The sequence below is a fragment of the Pelodiscus sinensis genome, chromosome 11 (assembly GCF_049634645.1).
Source record: "Pelodiscus sinensis isolate JC-2024 chromosome 11, ASM4963464v1, whole genome shotgun sequence".
NCBI classification, from domain to species: Eukaryota; Metazoa; Chordata; order Testudines; family Trionychidae; genus Pelodiscus; species Pelodiscus sinensis.
This window is the reverse complement of record NC_134721.1, coordinates 30,213,655-30,237,594: the sequence shown is the minus strand read 5'-3', so window position 1 is coordinate 30,237,594 and position 23,940 is coordinate 30,213,655. Positions and strand designations below refer to the sequence as shown.

The following is a 23,940-nucleotide window of genomic DNA, read 5'->3' as shown; positions in this document are numbered from 1 at the left end:
CTATACAAAAAGGCTTTGAAACAGACAGTAAAACATGTGCATTTAATAACACTGCACTTCAGTTACACTGGATCCTGGAAGAAGGAATTCCCAGCACAACTTCATTATCTGCTTAATTGCAGAGCAGTTTCCATTAGACATACACATTCACAGTATTCAGACTCATTTGGTCCACCATCTAATGCTTATTCCCTTCAGTCATGCAAATGTGTAAGTCCAGTTGCCTGCCATAAGAAGCAGGCATTTACCTACAAATAAATGATAAAAATAAGTTTTTGCATTTATACTACATAAAACAGCCATTTTAAAGAAAGAAAATAGCAATTCATAGAAATACAGACTAAATTAGTGTTGCATAGATCCTTTTAAAATATAGCCACCATTTTTGAGTTATGCCAAAAATATTCAAGTTATCTACATCTTATACATTTAATATACTTCATTATGCTGCGATACAAAAGAACTGTTGTTCACTTCTCCTCTTGTTGAAGCAGAAAGAAATCCCAAAATAGTAACAAAATGAAATGAAAAAAAGTTTATTTAGTTTTGTCTATGTACTAAAGGGTCTAAAAAAAAAAGGAAAATGCAGTTTTAAGACAAACATTTACTGTTTTTAGAACCAATTAAAAGGATGTTCATGTTTTAAAATTGGTCATTCATAAATTCAACATAAATTAGCAAAAAGCCATTCAAAATTTTTATATATGATAAAAGGAAAAGAAAATTCTCATTCTTTAAATTTGATTACTGTTGAAAGTCTTCTATTTACTACGTGCAGATATATAGTAATCCTCAGATAAAAACAGCACTAAAAGTTCTTTACTCTTACAAATTCTACCATGATTTTTTAAATGTCTTTAAAAAAAAGTAATATTTTAATTCTGGAGAAGTTTCATTGTCCAATTATTTTAAAATACCATAATATAAATGTATAGATACAGGATTAGATTTGAAAAACAGCAGCAAGATTAATTTGATTCACAAATGTTTGTAAATGTCATACTGAATAAAGGTGCCATTTTTAGCTATAGGATCATACAACAGGTTTGGAATAAAATTATATTAAGCCTTTAAATTACTACTTCTAACTATTTTGTTAAGCTATATTATAACTATGTTGTACAAACTTATATGGCAATGTAATTGTAATAAAAACATTACAAGATACAGAGACAATGCAGGGTTTTTATTCACATTAAAGAAAAGAGTTTTAACTACCCAGTCAGAATTAGGGATGTAAAATTTCAATTATTTGGCTAATTGAATAGTTGATGCAGTTTGCATCAACTATTCGATTAGTTGATAAGGGTGCCTCTGCCTCTGAAGCGTAGCAGCAGCCCACTTCAAAGGCAAAGGCAAAAGCACTGCGGGGAGCACAGGGTGAGTCCCCTGCTGGCCCCATGCTCCCAGCAGCGTTTCAAAGCGGCAGCACTGCATGGAGCCTAGGATTGATGGGGGAAGCCCTGCTGCCCCCGGGCTGCATGTGGCATTTCAAAGCAGCAGCACCACATGGAGCCTGGGGTCTGGACCCAGGCTCTATGTGGCATGGCTGCTTTGAAGCAACCTCTACGCTTTTCCCCTACTTGCTGCTGCTTTCTGACAGAGGCAGCAAGGGGGGGGGAGCAACTAGCAAACTAGCGTGTCAACTATCCGATAAGCATTTGCTTATCAGACAGTTCTAATCATTCACATCCATAGCCAGAACATCTTTTAAGCAATGTGGCCACCCAAACTGTTAAAAACATTTTAGCTGGAAATTAAATTAAGTTTACATACTCCTTTCTAAAACCACTAAAAGCCAGAGGTTTGACAGAATAGGTATTGTACAGACAGCAGGAGTGGGAAACTTCCCTAAATGCCACACTAATGTGTTTCATCCCTGATATGGTCATACAACTTCAATTGGGCAACAGAGACTAAACTCTCCTCTCATCACTACATCTTCTATCCCTTTGCTGAGACAGCCTATAAAGTTTGCAATCCATGGTAAATGTTGTGGTCGTGACGTGAACTAGTCACTTGTCCAAATGGATACAGATGAAATGCGCATGATCTCCTTTTCATGCTATCATGTAATTTTCTGATTCCCTTAAGTTCTCTCGTTTATTTTTGATAATCCTTGCAAAAGCAGAGTAAAATTGCCCACTATTCTTCTATCATTATGAATTCTACCTGTAAGTTTAATTCTTAAAATACTTCCATTGCTTTTGAAGTAAGTTCTAAGTGTGATGTAACAAATTTTAAGTCACCTTCCTCATCCTCCTCCAGCCATGGGTGGTGGACTGGGACCACCACCGTGATTTATCCGACCCATTCTACGGCGAGGATTTCCTGGAGGCCTAGTTAGAGAGAGTGGGGGAAAACAGCAGTAAATATTGTCCATTACTATGCAACTCTGGCAATGGTCTTCATCTGGTTCAAATATGTTGTTCCTAAGCTCTCCATTATAATAGCTTGCCCCTTTTTTTTGTCCTGTAGATGTCTGGCTGATAAAAACAAAGCCAAATTGACCCCTTCCATGTGAAAAGCTGCAGGAGGAAATTTTTGACAAGAAAAAGCTCTACAAGAATGCCCTGGTGAAGACTGCTCCAAATTACTCCTTCCCCTCAGAAGTAAAGTTGCCCTCAAATTAACAGATACCAGGTGATGTATAATAGGCTAGGACCATGAAGAGATCCCAAGACACAGACTGCTTACAGATCCAGACTCTTCATAGTCTCCAAAAAATGGCATATATAGGAAGGTTTCTATCTTCATATTTGTGGGCACCCAGGTCCTCCATTCCACTTGGTAATGAGAGGTTATCTACGTGTAAGCTAAATGTCTGATACATGATATTATAAGCGAGATTTCAGCCAAATAAAATCAAGAAAAATGTAGTATACCTTCCATTACGTACACTTGGAAAATGCTTTTAAATATGAATTAGGATTTGTATTCTTTCATTTTAGGCTATGCAACAGATTAAGAGAGTGAGGGTCCTGTATTATAGAAACTTACATGTCTTAAATTTCTTGGTATGACTTCTCAATTTGTTTTTTAAAGTAAAACATTACAACTCTAATCAGTTTATGCTAAAACATTCTCCTCATATTTAAAAAATATAAACATATGAAGTTGAAGAAAAGCAATACCCTCTGCCATCATCATATCTTGAGTTTGAGGAAGATGTATAGCCTCTCCTTCTCAAATTTGGCTGAACAATGCTCTGGAAGCTAAAATAAAAGAAACAAGAGTGATAGGAGTTGAATGCTAGAAATTAACTGTTTTCCAGAAATGCTGAAATATATGTCAAAACACTGGATGCAAAAGCAACAGTTGTTCAATAATGGAAGCACTATACAGTTAGCACCAGAAAGGATACTTGGGATAATACTAACATGTATTTGGGTATAAGCTGCAGCCCAAGAAAGCCTGTGCCCAAATACATTTGTTAGCCTTTGAGGTGCCACTGGACTCCTCATTGTTTTTGCTGAAACAGACTAACATGAACACCCCTCTGAAACTTGGATAATACTATTTTTCAAGTTACTTGTTACTTCTGAATTTCCAATCTCCTCTTATTCTTCTATTTCTAACTACTTGCTAGAAGCTACTGACTGGGGCATTGCTGCCGCAGGCTTACTTGATATGGATATTTGACTGAGTACTTAGAAATAAAGTCCACCAAAATATACAACCCTTTTTTAGGGTGCATCTGATGAAGTGGGTCTTTGCCCACAAAAGCTCATGCTCCAATAAATCCATTAGTCCATAAGGTGCCACAGGACTTCTCGTTGTTTATGCAGATTCAGACTAACTCAGCTACCCCCTGATACTTGTCACCCCTTTTTTAGCTATCTTAAGAATTAGAAGGAAGTAAGCATGACTAGAATGATAACTATTTATTTGATATGTGCTACAATATATTAAAATTCAGCTATAACAACTTAGAACCAGTTTTCCCCCAGCTTTTTAGATTCAGACAGATTTTTTTTAAAAAGACAGCCAATCTTCTGCATGAAATGGAACAGAAGACCTAAAATGTGCCTGGGCTACTACCGTGGACATCAACAACGAAGGAGCAACACTACAATACTTCTTTGTAAAATATATACTTTTTGTGTTTGTTTCCTCACGGCAAACAAATTGTTGCTACATTTGGTAACTTGACAATATTTAAGCATTACATGAATACTTACAATAAAACCACAAAATCTGCTATTCCCCAGAAGAAATCTGTTATAAATGACAAACTCCAAGGAGCCCGACTTTGGGTATCCAACACTTGTCCTATAACATATAGGATATAGTAAATACATATTTTTCCATTTTGCATACAATACAATGGAACTTATTCATATTGCTGATTGGCATATTAATGTATCAGCTACCAATAATATTTAAAACTAGAAACAGCAAATATCACAAACAGCGACTTGGCAAATATCAGGGAGAAACTACATTTTACAAATATTGCCACTAACAAGTTTCTTTTCCTATAGTCACATTACACCTTTGTAGAAATAAAACAGCAAAAGCTGATTCACTTATACAAAGGTGAAACACCTTCCTCAAAACTGCACTGCACACAAGGTAAATTAACAATGAAGAACAGTTTTGTTTCTGTGTTTCATATATGAAATACTTTGACTTAGAAAACCACTATTTGCTATCAAAATACATTTACCTAAAATGCTACAGGTTGAACCTCCCTGGTCCTGGACCCCTCGGAACCAGTCACCAGGGGCACAGCACCAAATCTGCAGTTACTTGTGTTGCTTCTGGCTTCCAGTTATAGTTCCCCCCCCCCTTAGTTCACTGACAATTGACCTTTTGCTGGCCCCTTCCAGTGCGAGCCAGGGTTAGCCAGGCAGCAGTCCGGTCCGTACAGACCCTTCCCCCATGCTTCGACGTGACGGAAAGGGGCAGGGCTGCGGGCGGGTCCCGCTCCCCTAGAAGCGATCACCGCTGCTTTGGCCCAGGGTGAAGCCCGCTGCACACAGGATGAAGTTTCCCCCCGCCCCGCCCAACTCCTTGGACTCTCCCGGCTTCCCATCCCTTCACCCTCCCCTCCGAGTCTCTGTCTCTCTCTCCATCCCGCGCCGCCGCCTCACCATTCGAAATGTAAACCATCGCCGTCCCTCCGCGCACCGCTGTCGTGTCCCAACTCCTGACTTCCGGGCAGAACTTGTTCCTGTGTGGCTACTGCGCGTGCGCCAGAGAAGCTAGCATGCGCAGTCGCTCTCGCTGAAGGCACTGCCCTGACCAAAACAAACAGGGGTGGCGGTTAAAGGGGGCGGGGCAGACGAGGAGGATCCTCAAGGGGGAGGAGGGCACACGGGCTGGCGTAGGTAGGGGGTGCCCCAAGCTGTGTGCAGAGGAGGGAGCGTTGAAGGCTAGAGGATGAGAAGGGAGAAAAGCCCAGGTTAGGGCGGGGTAGAAGCCAGAGAGAAAGATTCCTGTATTGATGGGCGAAGTGGAGCGGGAGGGGGCAGAGTCTGGTGTTTGTGGCTAAGCCCACCTCCCACTGTGACGGAAACAGGTGCCCAATACTTAGCTAAGGCATCACCTGAATGATGCACTGAGCAGCCAGAGGAACTGTAATCGTTGTTCCCCATAATCTTTTCCATACATCTGCAGAATAATTATTGTGTGTGCCAAGGCATATGTAAATGTGTACTATTAATATAAACACAAATCTAGCTGTGGGTGTTCTACTAGTCAGCTGGGTGGCACAAGCACAGGGGAACATTGAGTGGGATTCAGTGAAATAATATACCTATGCACCTTTTTAAACATTTTCATAATTATTGTACTTCAGGTGTTGTAAAGAATTCCTTGTCCATAAGTGTTGGTGTCATTTGCCTGTGTACAGCATCATTGCAGCTCACAAACTAATTTTATCTGCTGTTGAATGATGCTTCATTACTTGTATTCCATACTACATGCAATTTTGCTCCTAAGTGGTATTTTTATTACTCTTACTGTCCTTAGCATGTGATTATTTACCTTGGTTAACAGCGCACATGGATGTCAGTGTGTTATATCATTTATGTCTTGAATTTGCTGTTAGCTAATCAATTACACCTCAAAATGTTTATAACTTTCTATCTTCTTATGATTTTGCAATTTACAGTTTTTATTTAAAAAATTATATTTTTTTTCTGTGGAATAAGTTTCTTTGTCATCACATGACTTGAGTTACATAATTTCCTAGGGTGTTACCATGACCTTTTTCATTCCCATTGCTCCAACAGTGATGACTGCTTTTATTCACTTTTATTTTTCTTCTCCCTCCAGCAGTGCAATACTTTTTTTTTCACATCACCACTTATGTTGACACCTTACTTCCCAAATATTCACTATGAAAGGCACAGTAACAAGAGTGGCTTGCCCCGTGGGCTGGAAAGCCTGAGGCTCAGCAAACCTGATTACAGAATGATTCCACCTGAGGGGACTCAGACATATAGTTTACAGAGGGAAGAAAGCTGATACAGTAATGGGAATACAAGTTAGGCTTAACTAGGGATAAAGCTCAGCTGGGGGAAAGAAATGTTGAGCGAGAGAAGCGAACAAAAAGTTCAGTTGGTAAAGAAGAGCTCTTTAGGTAGGGAAATCAGGGAAAGTTCCTGCCCAAATAGGGAAGAGATTAAGAAAAAACTGTTCAAGCAGCAAAGTCTGGAAGAGACCCTGAATAAGCAGAGATACATTTTCCTCTGTAAGAGCCTCTCTGGGAAGTAGGTCAGGGAAAACTGTAGCCCCAGTAAAAGACACACAGCTAGCTGTTTAGCATAGGGTCCTATGTTAGAACCCAGACTAGATGGTGGAACTTCTCCTGCACTCAGGGGCTATGTCTACACTCGTGGCTTCTTGTGCGAGAAATATGCAAATGAATCATGGAATATTGCTGTGCCTCATGTAAGGTAGAAATGTAATATGCAAATAATTAAATGTAAATGCAAAATGTTTGATGTAAACCCAATGTGTGTCACCCTGTACAGTATAGAACTGATGTTATTGATAGACATATATAGACCAATCCACTCATTTGTAAAGTTTGTAACCTTGAAAATATGTAAAGTTTTACAATGTCCCAAAATGGAGTCTGAAACTCCATTTTGAGTTTAGAACGTTCCTGGTAGCATCCATTTGAGTAGTGCATGCTGTCATGTCCACAGGTAGCAGTTAGAGTTTAAAACCAGCAACTCACCTGCCTGTCAGAATTAGAATAACTTATGAATATTCATTAGCATCTTCCATCAACCAATCAATTTGAACCATGCTATGATAGCATTTCTATCGACCAATCATTTTAAAAGTAGAACAGTCATGAATATTCATGAGCCCTGAGTATAAAAGCTTCTGCTACGCAGCAGTTACCTGTTGCGTCGGGGCGTCAGGCTTAGAGATGGGTCTTAGGTGAAGAGAGAGAGAGAGAGAGAGAGAGAGCAAGGTTCTAGATACTCTTGTCCTAGGTCTAGTATGAGTGAGGTCCTGTAAAGGTTATTTTTCGGAGAAGCTGACGAAAGGTTATGCTTCCTCCAATTCAGTAAATTTAAGTCTTAGAGTTAGGCTGACGGAAGGTCAGACCTCTACATTAGGTAGCTTAGGTAGTATAATATCTAGATAGGTTAGTTTTCGTCGAGCCTGTATGTCAGGTCGCGTTGGTCAACGCATGTCAGCCGTCATCGAGTTTGTACGTCGGGCACATCGGGTTTAGATAAGGTTTTTCCTTTTAGAGTAAGATTAGGATAGTTAAGGTATAGAGTCTAGCATCCATCGCCTGATCCAGCCGCACCGAAGTGCGGAGAAGGGATCGTGAGGACCAGAAGACTTAGTGGAAGACGAATCTACCGTCATCGCTCTCTACTCACACTTTGAGGGATCACCTTGGTTGTTCCTCCCTGACGGCTTTCAATTAGCCCAAAGGTTGTAGGTGGCCAAGCACCGGATCAGCCGACGAGGGACACCTGGCAGGTCCTCCACAAAGGCTTCCAATTAGCCCTAGGGTTGTAGGTCACCAGCGCCCATCAATCGTCTCCGTCACCGTAGACTCTGTAGTAGGTATAGGGGCCTGGAGGGACTGCCCCCTCATCTGTTCATTCGAGGTATTGTTTTGTTAAATTGTTCGTCTTTAATAATATAGTCTTGTGGTTGTCAGTTACAATACACGTCTCCAGTTTTTATTTACGCGTCCTATAAATCTAAGATTGGCACTCCCGGTGATCACATACGGATTTGAGGGTCACTACCTTATATACCATCCCTTGTGGATGAGCCGAGTTATTAGATAACTCTCGGGAAAGTTGTCCTTAAGACATCCTTCCTAATTCTGTCAAAGAGATACCGTAACACTCATTGGCATACTCAATGAGCTGCCATTTTTGCAGAAGAGGCTCTTGCGCCAGAAGGAGCTGGCTACACTGCCCCTTCTTGTGCAAGAAAAACCCTCTTGCGCAATGCCGCTATGCCAATTATTTTCAGGCATTGTGCAAGAGGGTTTTTCTTGCACAAGAAGGGGCAGTGTAGACAGCTCCTTCTGATGTAAGAGCCTCTTCTGTAAAAATGGCAGCTCATTAGGAATGTAAATGAGGCTCGGCAATATTCCACTCAGCCTCATTTGCATATTTCTCGCACAAGAAGCCGCGAGTGTAGACATAGCCAAGGAGAGGAGTATACAAGCCCACCCCAAGAGTTATTGCCCCCTAACAAGAGGTATAGGGACTGAGTTGAAGACTGGGTGAGGAATTCCAGAGAGAGGCAAAGGATTTTTGTTTGTATTTAAATATGCTTTTGGGGACTTTCAATCTGGACAGCTGTGAACCCAGAAGGAGTGGATTTAGGAGGGTGACTTGGTTGAAGGGCAAGGTCACTGGAAGTGGAAGAGCGACCACAAGCAGAGAGAGGTGCTATGCCAGCCTGAAGATGAGTGGGTGCCTAGTGGTGAGTTGACTTGGTTACAAAAACTACATTATCTTAGTTGAAATTTCTCCTGGTGATAAACTTTGGTTTATGTATATGTGTGTGTATGAAGTTAGGCACTTGTGGTTTTTTTTTTCTGGATAACTTATTTTATAAGTTGATTGTACAAAAGTGATACCTCTACCAAAGAATCCTTCTATCTTAAATGTTACGACAGGTTGGACCTCTCTTGCCCAGGCCCGAATAGGGATTTCAGGACCAGTGAAGGTTCCTCCCAACATGGCTCATGGTGTCCTTCTGCCTGCCCTGCCCTGGCTGCCTCCGGGGATAGAGCTCTGTAACTGGAGCTTTGTGGCTGGGGCTGGAGCTCTTCAGTGGCTGGAGCTCTTCCGCGGCTGCCACTGTTGTCCCCAAGCTCCACTGCTGGGGCTAGGGTTGCCAGGTGTCCAGTATTGAACTGGACAGTCTGATATTTTCATCTTCTGTCCGGTAAAAATATTCAGAAAATATTGGACACCTAAAATGTCTGGTATTTTCTGATTTTTTTTTCCCTAGTCAGGAGGAAAAATCCTGGGTGCTTACTGGGCTCCGCAGGGGAGCTGTCTGGCCCGGTACAAGGAGGCAAGATGGCAGACGGCAGCCTGTTAGGGCTGAAAAGCCTCAAAGGTGTTTCTTAAAGGGGCCATGCTGTTTTTTAATTTTTTTATTTGTTTAACAACTCTCAGGGTCCTTTTTTTTTTTTTTTTGGTATTTTTTCAGAAACCATCTGGCAACCCTAGCTGGGTCCAGAGTTCCACAGGTGCTGCTGCTGGGTCCTTGCTACCACTTGGCTGCAGGAGCCAGAGCTCCCTGCCGTGCTGCCCATCCCTCCATGTCCTGCCCCCTGGTTGAGTCTCCACACCCCCTTTGCCACTCCTGGCCCGAGGTCCAACCTCCCTATACCTGGGCTCTGTGGTCCAGGAACATTTGTGGTCCAGTAGCTGGACTAGAGAGTCCTGCTCAAGGGAGGTATAACCTGTACATACTTGTTACTACAAACACTATGTATTTGGTTTTCCAGTTATCACGTAAGTTTGTTTTCCCTTGATTTAAAAAAACCAAAACCAAACCTGTTTTAATGAATTACCTTTTACTGCAAACTCTTAAGCATGTGCTGCTTCACTTGAAAAATTATGATAGTAATAAACTATTTAATGATTACAGTCTGTAATGTTTAAAGGAACCCATACTATAACTTGAAACTGGATAATGAATAGCTATTACAATGAAAGTATATGTTAATTAGTTAAAATTATATATTTACACTTTATATCTCCCTTATGTACTAAGAAAACATAAAACATAAGATTCTTGAGAATTGGGAAGTTTTTTTTTTATACTTTGCGTATTGTTTCAGCATGAAGGCATTTTGGATAAATTTGATTTAACAAAACTGTTAAATAACAAGAATAAAATCAGCACATACCTGTACATAATACTGACCTCATAAGGACTACACACTGTTGAAGACTTGGGCGTGTGATTAAGCATTTGTTAAACATGGGCATGTAGAAGGGTATGAAGTTGTATGTAATACAGGGCATAACTAATCACATCACATATGCCTATGACATGCACTTCATATATGCTATAGTATGAATGACAATTTAAAGAGAGTGACGATGTGTGAGGCAATATGTTCTATTAGGTCAATTGTTGTTGGAAAAGATCAGCTTTGAGCTTATACAAAGCTCCTGTTCTGGACTGGAACGGTACTCAGTCCCACAGCTATATACTAGTGGAACAGATTGCTTAGCATAACATGTTCACCTTGAATCATCACTTTCAATATAATACTTGTTATGCGCAACAATCTGTTCAGTCTTGTATCTAGTTGTGACACTGGGGCATAGTCTACACTGCATAGATCAAGGAAAGGAAGTTTACATCAACTTAGCTGTGCATGTGTCTGTATTTAAATTTGTTTTTCCACTGCTGTAAGCACTCTATTACACTAGCATAATAACACCACTTTCCTGAGGACAGGCCTACAAGTATAGGGCAAGGTTGATTTGGCCTCCAGGTCCTGTTATTGCCCAACACAACAGCAGGTGGAGCTACAAACCCAATTTAACTACCTGCTGTACCTAAGCTACTCAAGGACATAGAGCCAGTTTCCCAAGTCCCCTGGACTTTAATAAAATAAATCAAGGTTTCAGTAATAAGGGAAAAATTGCAAAAGGTTAAGAGATCAATATATATGTCCATAGGTCAGTTTCATAGCATAGATGAGGGAGCTGATTTGTAAAGGTCTTTTTGGAATCAACTTAAAAGATTATAGTCCAATAGGCAGTTCATGTGCAGAGTTTAAGTTATTTCATTAGAATTCCAGGATAATCAATTCAGAGAAAAACTGGAGACCTTAGTCTTACATATTAGACCTTCTCTGTTAAAGTATAAGAAGACCTGATATGTCAGGATCAGGCCTGGAGCTTTCCTTTATAGTTCTCTGGTAAACCGATAAGTCTCTTATCAGCAGGACCTTGCCTGTTGAATAATAGGCTGGGCAGATTGTTGCTTTGCATCTAATTGTCTTTTTCCCATGCACTGCTGAATGCTACTAATTTACTTTTACATAAACTAGTCAGTCAAACCATCAAGGCAGTTCACAGTTGGTTTACTTTATGGAATTGCATTTTTTGATGATTAGGACATTACACCACAAATCTCACCTAAATAATAATACAGTGCTTCAAATCTGTCCACCATGGCTTGCAAAGTGCCTGAAATCAAAGACTGTTATGTCAAGAAGTGATTAATGGCCTACCCACATGCATGACAGTGACTCTTCTGGTGAATTTCCTGGCTCCTGATTTGATTCCCAACTGACTGGTAGGAGGGTGACCTTGCAGGTTTCCAAAGTGACATTTATCACAATCAGTGTAGCTCTCATTTTGGTATCCCTGTGGTGAAGGGCTGGCATGTTTACAGTGTACAATCCAGAAATGTGGCCTTGTGTATCAAAAAGTTCTGTAGCCACTTTTCATAATCCCAGAGCTGCATTACTGTGTGATTCCTACCAATCAATACCTGTTTCTCAGGGCCAGAAGTAAGGCTTCATCTGCAGCTGCTGTGAGAATGACACCAACAATCTTGAATTTGTCATGTCCCACAGCAATCTATCCCCAAGCAATCATCATGTTGCCTGTCCATTTGGTAGTTCTTGTAGCTCTGCAAATACTCCAGGACTGTGTCCCTTGTGTTTGCAAGGCTCATGAAAATAGTGAAGACCCATCAGAGATTGATGGATGGCAAGGAGGTTGTACAGATTTGTGGGATTTTGCAGCGGGGGGAGGGAGAGCAGGGGAGGAGAGGAGGGAGGTCTAAATGGTCAGATGGAGAGACAGCTACAAACTGAAAAATTGATCCCCATGCTCCCAGTCACTCTGCCAAACTCTTTTCAGCCCCACCGTGCATAGCCAAAACTTTCTTAAAGACAGTACACTGGCTTAGGGTGAGTTGCGTCAGTAGTGCATGTACTCACCAGTAATACTTCTGTTAATGCAGAGAACCATGGATAGGTCTCCCATTGTGCAAGGAACCAAATATGCATGTTCACAAGTGGAATATTAGCAGTGGTGGCTATGTGCTGAATATCTTGAGTCAACATAAATTTGTAGAATATATATGGTCTGAGTACCTTTCATTGTCCCAGATGAGAAATCGACCCCTGTGTAAAATTGTCTCTAACGTAAGTCAGTACAACCTCACCTGATTTAACTCTCTCATAGCCTGGGACTAACATGGTTACAACATTGCATACACTTTTATATATGAATTTGAGCCCATTGTAAAAGCATTTCAAAACGAAATAAAGCATTAGCAATCACCGAGAGCAAAAATGAGAGAAGCTTTTACACGCATTTATAAAGTGAAATATTTTACAATTCTTGTAAATGTGAGATCATCTTCCAAGAAACCAGAAAACACCACAGTAGGAATTAAAAAAAAATTGCAACAGAGGAAACAGGACGCTCACAACTGTAAGCAACTCATTTAAAAATATTCAATGACAAATTTTGACTATATATATATTTGATACATTTTTAAACAAATTAGTAGTCAATCTGTCAACTGCTGGGTGAGGAGTGGTGATGAAGCTTGGTGGGATAGACAATAAGAAGTTCTGATGGAAATGGTTTCTGGTACTTACAGCACTCTTTGTTTCTGCTCTCCCAGTATCTGTGTGTCTGCCTTGTGTGGCTGCTCCCGCCCTTCCTCACAAAGGAAAGCAGATACTGGGGAGATGCCATTGGCAGAGCACTCCAAGTATGTGTTGTCACCATGCTGATGTAATTCATGTCATCCAAACCCTATGGATTTTTCAGTCTGTTTCCTTAATGAGGAAAATGCAGAGATCCAAAGTTGGTCACTTGGTATAGTGACATGAGATAAGTGAGAAGCTATTTTGAAAATAGGAGTGTGAGGAATAATTTGGCTGGGCAGCTATCTTGGTGGAGGTAATAAAGACCTGAAGTGGCTCACCTGGCATTTTGAAATTCATCAGCTGTGCTGTGGCTACCTTAGCTTTGGGCTAATGGGAGATCTGTGATGCCAGTGATTGCTGTGCAGGCATTGAATTGGTTCTGTGGTAGCCTAGAGAGGGCTCTGGTGGCTGAGGCTTTTTCCTGATGGTTTTGTGATTTTTATTTTTATAGCTATGTAAAATAACTTGATGCTATTGAGACTTTTCCTTCTTTCTCTGCCATTCATTCTGTATAAGGGCTTGTATAATTCAGTTTCCTGTCAACAGATAAATTGAACATCAGTACATGACTGTGTAGGTGGAGAACTGATTTACTCTACCTTTACCTTCTTTGAAAGTAACTAAGCACAACTAGTTCTGGGATTTTTACATGTATCATGATTTAATAAGGACAGAAAATTATACCTGATAACGTAGCATTGTTATTGGGGGATGGGGGTGGGCTTGTAGAATGTCATACAAATTTGTATTTGATTGGAAACTACACAACTTTCCAATCAAATATTTCTGCAATGTGGCCTGCATTATAGCAGCTTTGCCACATCTTGAAGAGGAATTGAAAGCCTCTGTAACTTATTATTTAAACATCAGACATATCTCCTTTTCATAGAGCTGTGGATTTGTCCAATATAGAAGAGATGGTGTGATAGACTGAAATGACAACATACCAAGGTCAGTTTTTGTCTTGAACACACAGGAAAAATTGCTGAGACCTATATTTTGACACTTATTTTGTGTATATACATATTAATTTGTATGTAGCATTTGGAGAAGGCCTTGTAAATCCCTGTGAAAATAACAATAGCGGTTGGATGCTGCTGGAACCATCAATGTTACAAAATTCAGAAGGAGATGAGCTTCATTCTCCTCCCTGCTCCCTAATCATACCTTAGCTATACTGGCAAAGACAAAAAAGTTTGCTTCTGGAAAAGTCTCTTGTGTACGAAGGAAGTAAAACTCTATCCTGTACAACAGGAAACTCTAGCAGTGTAAGTTCTCTGTTGGTGCATGTCTACACAGCAGCGTTATTTTGGAATAACGTTAGTTATTCCAAAATAATGTAGTACGTGTCTACACAGCAAGCCTGATATTTCAAAATACATTTGAAATAATAGGTTTCTTACTCCAACTTCTGTGAACCTCATTGTATGAGGAGTAAGGAAAGTTGGGGAGGGATGGGGGGGAAGAGTGCTCTATTTTGAAATAAGTGCTGTGTAGATGTCCCCAAAGTTGAAATAAGCTATTTTGACTTAAGCTATGCAATTGCTTATTTCAAGTTTAGCCCTGCTGCGTAGACGTGTCCATGGACTTTAGGGTGGTGCAGTAGAATTTTTGGTAGCTGAGCTTATTAACTTTTTTTTTTAAAGTAAGTTTCAGTTTCTGGGTATTTGGTAAATCGTACAGGGATATTCTCATATGAATCGCATAGGCTAAGATATTGGGAAAGATTTCATTTTTTTGACCAAAAGAAAAGAAAACCTGTTCTGTTATAATGGTTCTGGTTATTGCCTAAAAGTAGGATGAAAGTGCTTTTTGCTTTACTTTACTTATTTTTTTTCCTGAGTGGCAGAGAGGTCCTGTGTCAGTGTCACTGATTCTTATGTATATTCAATATAACCTGAAGTTGGGAGCTGCAAAGGAACTGTATCTTGTACATACAGGGGATAGACTCCTATAGCTAACAAGTCTTAGTCAATTTCTAATTACTGTGCTCCTCTACTGACACAGTAGCTTGGAGCGTGGGGTTTGATGGTATAAAAAATGTCTAACATGAAATGAAGCATCACTTTGGGAAGAAAGGGCTTGATTCTCAAAACGACCTTGCGTGTTGTGATGCTGAGCATCACAATGCCTACTCTAAGTGTCACAGAAACAGCACCGTAATTCACAAAGCCTGATTTCGATGGCTGGGCCCCTGAGCATTGAATGGGGGATAGGTGCTTGTGACATTATTCAGGTTACAATCTGAACTGTTGAACAGCTACGTACCCTCAATTCTCCTATTTGGGGTGCCTTTTGCACTGCTTCACTGTGAAAGCAGCCAATCCTGGTCTGCTTCCACACAGTCGCCACCATGTAAATTACCCCCAGCTATACTGTATGAGAACTATAGCTAGTGACCCATCTACCCATGGATTATATTACAGACCAACACGAGCAAATTCCCAATCACAGAAAACTGTGTGACTTGAACTATCTTGTACCTTCCTGGAGTAGGCAAGCTCATTGTCCACTATTTTATCAATAGGAAACAATATGCACAAATCTTGTTATCCCAAATGAAGTTCCCAAATACACTAGATCAGGTAAAACAATAGAAAAAATTAACTACAGAAAGATTTTAAGCGATTACAAGAAATAAGACATAAAAGTCAGAATTGGTTATAAAGAAATAAAAGGTAAAATGTGAACTAATATCTAGCCTAATAAGCTAAGTGAACTTAGAGCAGTGTTTCTCAAAGTGGGCTGCGCGCCCTATCTGAAAAAGCTGCTAACGGGCCGCTCCAGTTTGTTTACTTACCAGCTCCACCATTTGCAGCCAAGGGGAGCTGCAGGAAGTGGACCGGAGTGGCCCATTAGCAGCTTTCTCAGAGTGGGCCTGTGGTCCACTTTGAGAAACACTGACTTAGAGCAAAATCTCTCTCTTGCCATATGATCTGCAATCTTACTGGTTGGATGCCTTTCAGCCAGGTCCTCCTCCTCCCCCCTCTGCAGTCCAATCCTCCTTCCTTGTACTGCAGGCATTGTGGATGTTGTGGGCAAAGAGAAAGGGAGGAGGATTGATTTGTGTCCTTCTTACAGTTATTTTCCTCTATGAAAATCATCTCCAGCTGAGGTTCAAGAGACAAAGTCTATTTACACAGGAATCTCAAGCTGTTTCATTGCCAAGATGTAAATTTCTTGCTTACACTCTTCCTGCCAAATAATGGCTGTTTAACCAAATGATAGTCCTGGCTGAGATGTTGGCTAGCCTTTTGTCTCTAGGAAACTAGTTGGAAGCGGTTTCCCCAGACTTGGAACATGCTTTTTATAGTAGAATTTTATAACTCAAAATACAACGTTGCCACACATTTTACCAGGACAATCAGCAAATTACGAGTTTTAAATTATACTTAATATTTTATATTTAATTCAGAATTTAATACAGTCTTTAAAAGTGGTGAACATAGGAATAGAGACTGTCATAGACCACTAAGGCCTTAGGGTGCCTTAGTGGTCTAGACGCAGTTCTTTCTAAAAGAAAAGCCTTTCTTGAAAGATCCTGTACTCAAAAAATGAGGTTTACAGGATCTTTCAAAAAAGGCTTTTCTTTTCGAAAAAACTGCGTCTAGACTGCGGCTTCACTTTCAAAATAGTGTTTTTTGAAAAAAACTCCATGATGCAATTATGCAAATGAAGCACGGGAAATTCAAATCCTGGCTTCATTTGCAATTTCGATATGTCTAATTTACATCCCTCTTTTGAAAGAGGGATGTAGTCTAGACGTAGCCTTAGACTACACTTCCCAAAAGCCAGCATGCAAGCTGGGGAGCCACCATCCTAGCCAATGAGAGGTGCCAATCCTTTCTTGGAAATAGGTCTCTAAGTCCAGGCTTAGTAGGGACTTCTAACAGTGATTCACAGCTGGGAGTCCCTCTCTTGAAGTCAGACAACTTCAGTGCCTACAGCATTTCTAGAATAAATTAAAGGTTCTGTCTCACACGACATAAAATGGACGGGGGAGGAAGCGCCACCTGATTAGCTTACTCATTGGAGCACTTATATGGGAGATCTGGATTCATTTCTCCCATCCCCTTTTCTGCCAGAGGGAGAGAAAAGATTTGAACACTATGTCTGAGTAATTTAACCTGCACAAAGAGATACTCTGATTTGGGATTTCCCCAGTGTCTCTTGTTTGGAGCTTTTCCATTATGTATAAATAGTCTTTAGTCATAGGAGCAGGTGGAGTGTGTCTTAGAGCTCTCACCTCCCAGGTGTGTGCCTAAACATCATAGCTACAGTCATTCGGTTTCTCTCCCTGGCCCACTAACTCTAAGGCTACGTCTACACTGGCCCCTTTTCCGCAAGGGGCATGGTAATTTTTGAGATCGTAATAGGGAAATCCGCGGGGGATTTAAATATCCCCCGCGGCATTTAAATAAAAATGTCCGCCGCTTTTTTCCGGCTTTTAGAAAAGCCGGAAAAGAGCGTCTACACTGGCCAGATCCTCCGGAAAAAAGCCCTTATTCAAAGTAGGAATAAGAGATCCTCCAGAAAAGGGCTTTTTTCCGGAGGATCTGGCCAGTGTAGATGCTCTTTTCCGGCTTTTCTAAAAGCCGGAAAAAGTGGCGGACATTTTTATTTAAATGCCGCGGGGGATATTTAAATCCCCCGCGGATTTCCCTATTACGATCTCAAAAATTACCATGCCCCTTCCGGAAAAGGGGCCAATGTAGACGAGCCCCAAGTGTTTATTCACAGTAATAAAGCTTTAAGAGGACAAATTGAGGGAGCCACACATTAATATTCCATAACTTAATAGTTAGAGCACTATTGAGAGAAGTGAGGATTTGAACAGGACCCTTTCTCCCTTGGAGGCACAAGGGGAATTGAAGCTGAGTCTCCCACATTCCTGATCGAGTGTTCTACTCTTAAGCTAAATGTTATAAGTTAAAGTGGCAGTACCACTTCTGGCCAGATTTTGGATGGGACCCAATCTGGTAGATAGCCTATGAGTTTGCTTACAAGGCCAGGGCTAGCACTCAAGATAGGCCTCCGCTTTTCTATTTTCCTCCAGCTTGTGAATCACCGTGGAACGTAGATGGCGGTAAGCATCCTGATGCCTAGAGTGAAGCAATAATGCGTATGCCCAAGAGAAGAAACTTTACCTATGGAACTTTTATTCTGAGAGAGTTATGACTCTTGCAAGCTTGGGTGGGAGCTTTGTGGATCACAGTGGAATCCAGAGTTAGGACTTAAATGCATCAACCCAGACTTCAGTATCTTTGTGACTCCATCCTAAATGAATGTGGGCGGGAGGAGGGGGGGGCTTCTTGTGTATTCTTAGAAGAATAATTGATTTCTACCTTTCATGGGGAGGGCAGCGAGGGGAGTTCCTGGTAAATTATGACTTCCAAATAATTTCAGTGTAAAACATTTTTTGTAAATCCTATGTGTAAATCCAGTGTAAAATTTCTTGTATTTAAACTGTTTCTCTGGATAAAGAGAAAACTGAACTAGAAATAGCATGATCTTTTATTGAGACAATATTTGAAGAAAATAGAGAAATGTCTATGCTTCAGTTGATTGTTTAAAATTGTACTTACGGTACTTTGAACAGCCACCAGATGGCAGCATAAGTATGAAAACAATACAGTATTGCTACAGTTTACATACCCTGCAAGTTTCTACCACAGGACAACTGTAGGTTTTTTTTTTAATAGTTCATGAAAATCCTTTGACTTTAGTGTATTGTTATTTTTACTTCCTATTATCTTTGTCTTATTGTTCAATTTAAAAAATGTTAAACCCCCAAAGCATGGTGAATATGAAATAAAAAATAGAATTAGGAAGCAGGGTAAGCCACAGTGTACTCATACTGATACATCTGGGTAACTGCTGTGTGTTGGAGAAGAAACTGTTGAATGACTGGCTTATTTTGTATATGAGCTAGGGGTTTAGTTGGAGGGAAAGGTTTATTGGCTCTAGAAATGCCTTTTCGGTTGACAGCTTTTATACTCTGGAATTTTTTAATTGCGGATATCCCAGCTGTTCTTCAAGTAGAGATATCTGCCAGTGTATGGAAAAACTTGTCGTTTAACTTCGTCATTGGTACAGCTGGTGATCCTGCAATACAGGAAAAAACTGGAGGGGGAAAGTCCAACCAGTATATAGACAGTCACAACTTAAATTGGGTACCAAAATAGGTTAGAGGGTCTGGACTGAAGGGACTTCCTGAAAGTCACACAGCATTGTGACCGCAAAAACTTAGAATGAAGGCCCTGCTGGTGCTAAGGTCTGTGCATAATCTTTGAGACAACACCGACTTGCATTGTGTAGATCAGGCCTGGGCAAAATACAACCTGAGGGCTGGATCCAGCCCGCTAAGCCACTGGATCTAGCCTGTGGAGGCAGTAGGGAATCCCAGACATGCCCCCCTGCTTGTCCCACATGCCATGGAGAAACATGGTTGCCAGGCTCCATTTCTGTTTCAAAACTGGAAGGGAGAGGGGAAGCTTCAGGAGCTGCCCAGAAACCAACTAATGGGAGCTGCTTGTTTGTATAACAGGCAGCCAAGAAGAACCATGCCACCCCCCCGCCATTATTCACTGAAGCACATGGGCAGGCAGGCTGGCTGCAAAATATTTTAAACTCCCCAAGCCTTAGCTCTGTAGGCCCCGGTCCCCTCTCCCAGGGACCTCAGTCCGACCTCCCGGGCCGTGGGGTGTGGCTGTCTCCCGTCTCCCTCACGCGCCTTCCACGCCCGTTGGGGTTGTAATATGGCGTGAGCCGGGAGGGTTAGGGGAACCTGGGCCCACCCTCTCCATTGGGTCCCAGCCTGGGACCCTAAGGGTTTGGGTACTGATCCCTCACCCTGCTGACGGGGTTCCAACCCACAGCGCGTCAGCCCATGGGCGCCAAAAGGGCCCTGTCCTGGGCTGCTTCCTAGCCGGCCCTGTGTCTGCGACCCCCGTGTCTGAGCCGCCGGTCCTCACCTCCTCGTCCACCGTACCGGGGTCTCTGGTCCTGCGTCCCTCCAGAGTTCCGTCCGTCTGGTTCTACCGGGGGGTGGGGAGGGATCGTCTCGTGGGCGTCCCTCCCCTGGCCTTGGCTGGCGGCCTCCTTTTAAACTTCCCGCTGGAGGTTACGTTGGCGCTCCTGCCCCTGGCGTCACTGACGTCTGCGTGTCGGGACGCAGGGGGAGGAGTTGCGTCCCAACGTCCTCTGCTGGGGCCATACACGCCCAGCTCGACCTGCTGCCCGTCCTGGCTCCCTGTAGCCGCAGAGCCCTGCTCCCGGCGGCGTTCGGTGGGCGGGCCCTTCTGGCGGCGCGCCGGTGAGGCAGGCCCCCTCGGGCGCTCTGCTGGGGCAGGGGCCGCTGCCCGCCCCATTCTAGTGCGGGCCGCCACCGGCCCGTCACAATAGGTCACGACCCAAACCCCTGCACTCCAGTTCCCTGCCCTAGGTCACAAATGCCTCCTTCACCCAAACTCCCTCCTAGACTCCAGTCTTCCTCCTACACCTCAGTTCCTTACTCCAAGCTCCCCTCTGCACCCAACCTCCATCCCAGACTCTGCATCTCCTCTATTAATATCATGGAAGAGTATGGCCCTCGACCACTTTCCAAAATCTTGGAGTTGTCCCCCGTCAAATTATTTCCCATCTCTGGTGTAGATGATTTGAAGTTTAAACCCATTCTTGAAAACTACAAATATGTATTTATATGATGGCAATGTCTTTGAGTATCTGCAATAGGGGATCCTGATTTATCATGTACCTGAAGAAAGTGGGGTGGGAAGCACTAAAGAAGAATTAATTTATACATTTTTTTCCTTCCCTGTCTTCAAAATCCACTTTTGGATAATTTTTGTTACTTTTAGTAAAACTGATGTCAAAATTGGTGGAAGATTGTGTTTATTGTTTTTGTGTAGTTATTTGCATTTAAAAAATCCTAATAATTTTAAAGCTAGCCCCTAGGTACCCATCAGCATTTCATGTGTTTTTATAGTATTTGATATTAAAAATTATGTAATTTCTTAAAGAAACTCCAATATTTATAGTAATTTAAAAAGGAATAGCAAGACGAACTGTGAATTGAAAGAACATTTGAAGGATGTGATGTTGATGTTGTGCTGCCAAGAAATTACTACTGTGTACTAGCTGCAGATGATAGTGTGAATGGAACATATTTAATGATTATTCCACTATAGGTCTAGTCCAATTTGCATCTGCTTAAGTTCTGGCTATTAAATATAATAATAATCAAGTAGATATCAGTACCTAAAGACTGTGAAAAGGCATACTTACCCAATGAGAGTAAGTGGCAAAACAAGCACAGAAGTGCTGTCACTAGTTGAAATACCATTTATAATAATTGGTATCTAAATAGATCTGCCTTTTTTTTTTACTAGCAAAGGCTCTCCCCCTTGGAATGAATGTGTTCACTATGGGCCTCATTAGGAAAACTGGATATACAACTATCTATTAGAGCCACATTTTGTTGTTTCTGTGTCCGACAGGTTTTCCTCTTTAGAAAAATAAGCTACTTGTTTTTATAGAGGGGAGGGAACCACCTACCACATACTGAGGAACTGTAGAAATGCTTGGTTGAGGGAACAGATTAGCTTCTATGAGTATGTCTACACAGCAGGGCAAAAGTAGAATTAATATATGCAATTGGCTACGTCGATTGCGTTGCTGAAGTTGAAATAACTTAATTTGGCTTCTGGCGCTGTCTATACAGCAGGAAGTTGAAGGAAGAACACTCTTCCTTCAATTTCCCTTGCTCCTCATGAAATGAGGGTTACAGGAATTGGAGTAAGAAGTCCTCCATCTCAACATTATTCCAGAATAATGGCTTGCTATGTAGATGGGCATTTTATTATTTCAAAATAACATCAGTTATTCCAAAATAACACTGCTGTGTAGACATACCCTATGAGTCCTAAAGGGAACAGGTCTATATGACCAAGTAAATCTGAATCTGGTGCATGAGAAGAACAGCTGGAAGTAGGGATTTTGTGACAGTGCATTACATTTTGTCATTTACCTTTGTTTTGCTGCCTGCATTGAATGCCTTGCGGAACCTAGTCAGTGAAAGGACTTTTGTTGATTTCAGTGGGCTTTAGAGCATACCCAATGCTTTCTGGGCTAGCTGGGATGGGTATATAAGGCTATAATAGGGCAGGAGGTTTGGTTTTAGGGAGACAGACTGGCATTCCAAGATCTAAGAGATGTATGGAAGAATAACATTTAAGGGTTGCTTTAAATTGGAATAATGTCTTCTACTTTCTAATTTTGGCTAAGCTTATTCTTATTTTTGTTGTTAAACCAGGCTGCAGTTCGATTGGTGTCCTGTATGCTTTCATAAATGGTTTAACATAGATGTTGTGAGCCTCACCCTGCCCCATGTGGAACTGTTTTCAGCCGTGATGCCCTGGAGCCTCATAGAGCCTCTGTGGGTTAGGTGAGATGTCATTCTGCTGTCAAATAGAAATATATATGTGCAATTTAAGTTTAGTCTTTCAGTATAACAAATACTTCACTAAGGAACAGTAGCAAATTCTTCTTAAAATCTGTCCCCAGTACTACATAACTAATTTGAAACACAGTTGTTTCTTCATTAAAATGTAATTGACTGGGATATAGATAGTGTTGCGTTTTCTCATCTATTTAAGGATAGCAATAACAAGATTAATGTAAACTTGAGGATTAGCCCCTGCTGCCATAGCAAAGGCTACAAGAGGGAAGCCATTAGTACTAGGACAATCTGTGACATCTGGGCTTCAGCTTCTTTTTGCTGAATTTCCTTTAGCTACTCCTAGCTTAGAAATCTAGTTCAAAAATAGCATACGGGATATCTGTTAAATCCAATGAAACCAGGTCAATTGCATTTCACTTTTGGTGAGATAAGTGGTGAAGAGACCACTGGAGCATTCTGATGTTTTTATTAAAAACTCATGACTTAGTTGGTACAGTTTACTGAGAAATCATTATTGTAATCAAATTTGTTATGTAAGAATTTGAAATCACAGTTGCTATTTGCATGATCTATATTCATAACTTTGCAGGGAAAAATGTAATTTGTGCAGCTGTAACCATGCATATACAGTCATCTACAGATTCAGCTAAGCATATCTGTTCATGCTGTGTACATTAACACTTTTGCACAAGAAACTGCATGAATGGATTCAATTTGCGGTGTGGGGAAATCTGGTTTTAGATGCTTGGCAGCTACCGGTTATAGCAGGGTTAGGCAATAAAAAAACAGCATCCTATCAGGATTACTCCCTGGTGGGTTGCCGCCACTCTGTTTACCTGTGCCTCTGCAGGTATTACAGTCACAGCTCTCATTGGCCACAAATTGAGGGTTGTGGCCAATGCAAGCAGCGGGAAGTGGTGCTGACCAGGATGCCACTTCTCGCTGCTTGCATTGGCCGCAAATGGTGATTTGTGGCCAACAGTAGCTGCGATCATCCAATACTAGTGGAGGCTCAGGTAAACATGAAGGCAGAGCCCACCAGTGATTAGCCCTGCAGACTCGATCTGGCCCGTGAGCTGAAATTTGCCCACTTCTAGGTTATAGGCACGTCACAAACAAGTAAATACAAAGAATGATTCCCTGGGAAGTCACTTAATTTTTCTTATTTGCAAATGCTTTTGCCCATCTGTGTTCTAGTTAAAATTCATGAGTGCTTTAGCATTGATTTTAGTGGGAAAAGGGTTATTCCAGCACCAGTTTTTGGTAATCCCACTTTCTGTTTTTCCAAGATTTTTGCATGGAGACTTGCCTTTCTTAGTTGGCTGTGTAA

General features: G+C 41.4%; 1 protein-coding gene and 2 long non-coding RNA genes across 4 annotated transcripts in view; 2 read left to right on the top strand and 1 right to left on the bottom strand.

Annotated features, from left to right (window-relative positions):
• Positions 1-2,245: 2,245 nt before the first annotated feature.
• Positions 2,246-5,452, bottom strand: SELENOK (selenoprotein K). Of its 2 annotated transcripts, none has more exons than XM_006129740.4 (4): positions 5,097-5,452; positions 4,182-4,272; positions 3,135-3,215; positions 2,246-2,339 (listed from the first exon to the last, which is right to left on the bottom strand). In XM_006129740.4, the coding sequence occupies exons 1-4, from the start codon at positions 5,113-5,115 to the stop codon at positions 2,246-2,248; spliced, it is 285 nt and encodes a 94-aa protein (XP_006129802.2). In that variant the 5' UTR covers positions 5,116-5,452. The 2 variants fall into 2 exon arrangements, with proteins under 2 accessions (XP_006129802.2, XP_075795020.1); XM_075938905.1 differs by having other exon boundaries at positions 2,255-2,339.
• A 3,178-nt stretch (positions 5,453-8,630) lies between these two features.
• LOC142831019 (uncharacterized) overlaps positions 8,631-23,940 on the top strand; it is a 43,036-nt gene continuing 27,726 nt past the window's right edge. Inside the window, exon 1 of the long non-coding RNA XR_012906608.1 lies at positions 8,631-8,925. This is a non-coding gene — a long non-coding RNA (uncharacterized LOC142831019). The remainder of the gene's footprint in view (positions 8,926-23,940) is intronic.
• Positions 13,516-18,402, top strand: LOC142831018 (uncharacterized). Its single transcript, XR_012906607.1, has 3 exons — positions 13,516-13,723; positions 14,040-14,101; positions 18,207-18,402. It is a non-coding gene; the product is annotated as an uncharacterized LOC142831018 (long non-coding RNA).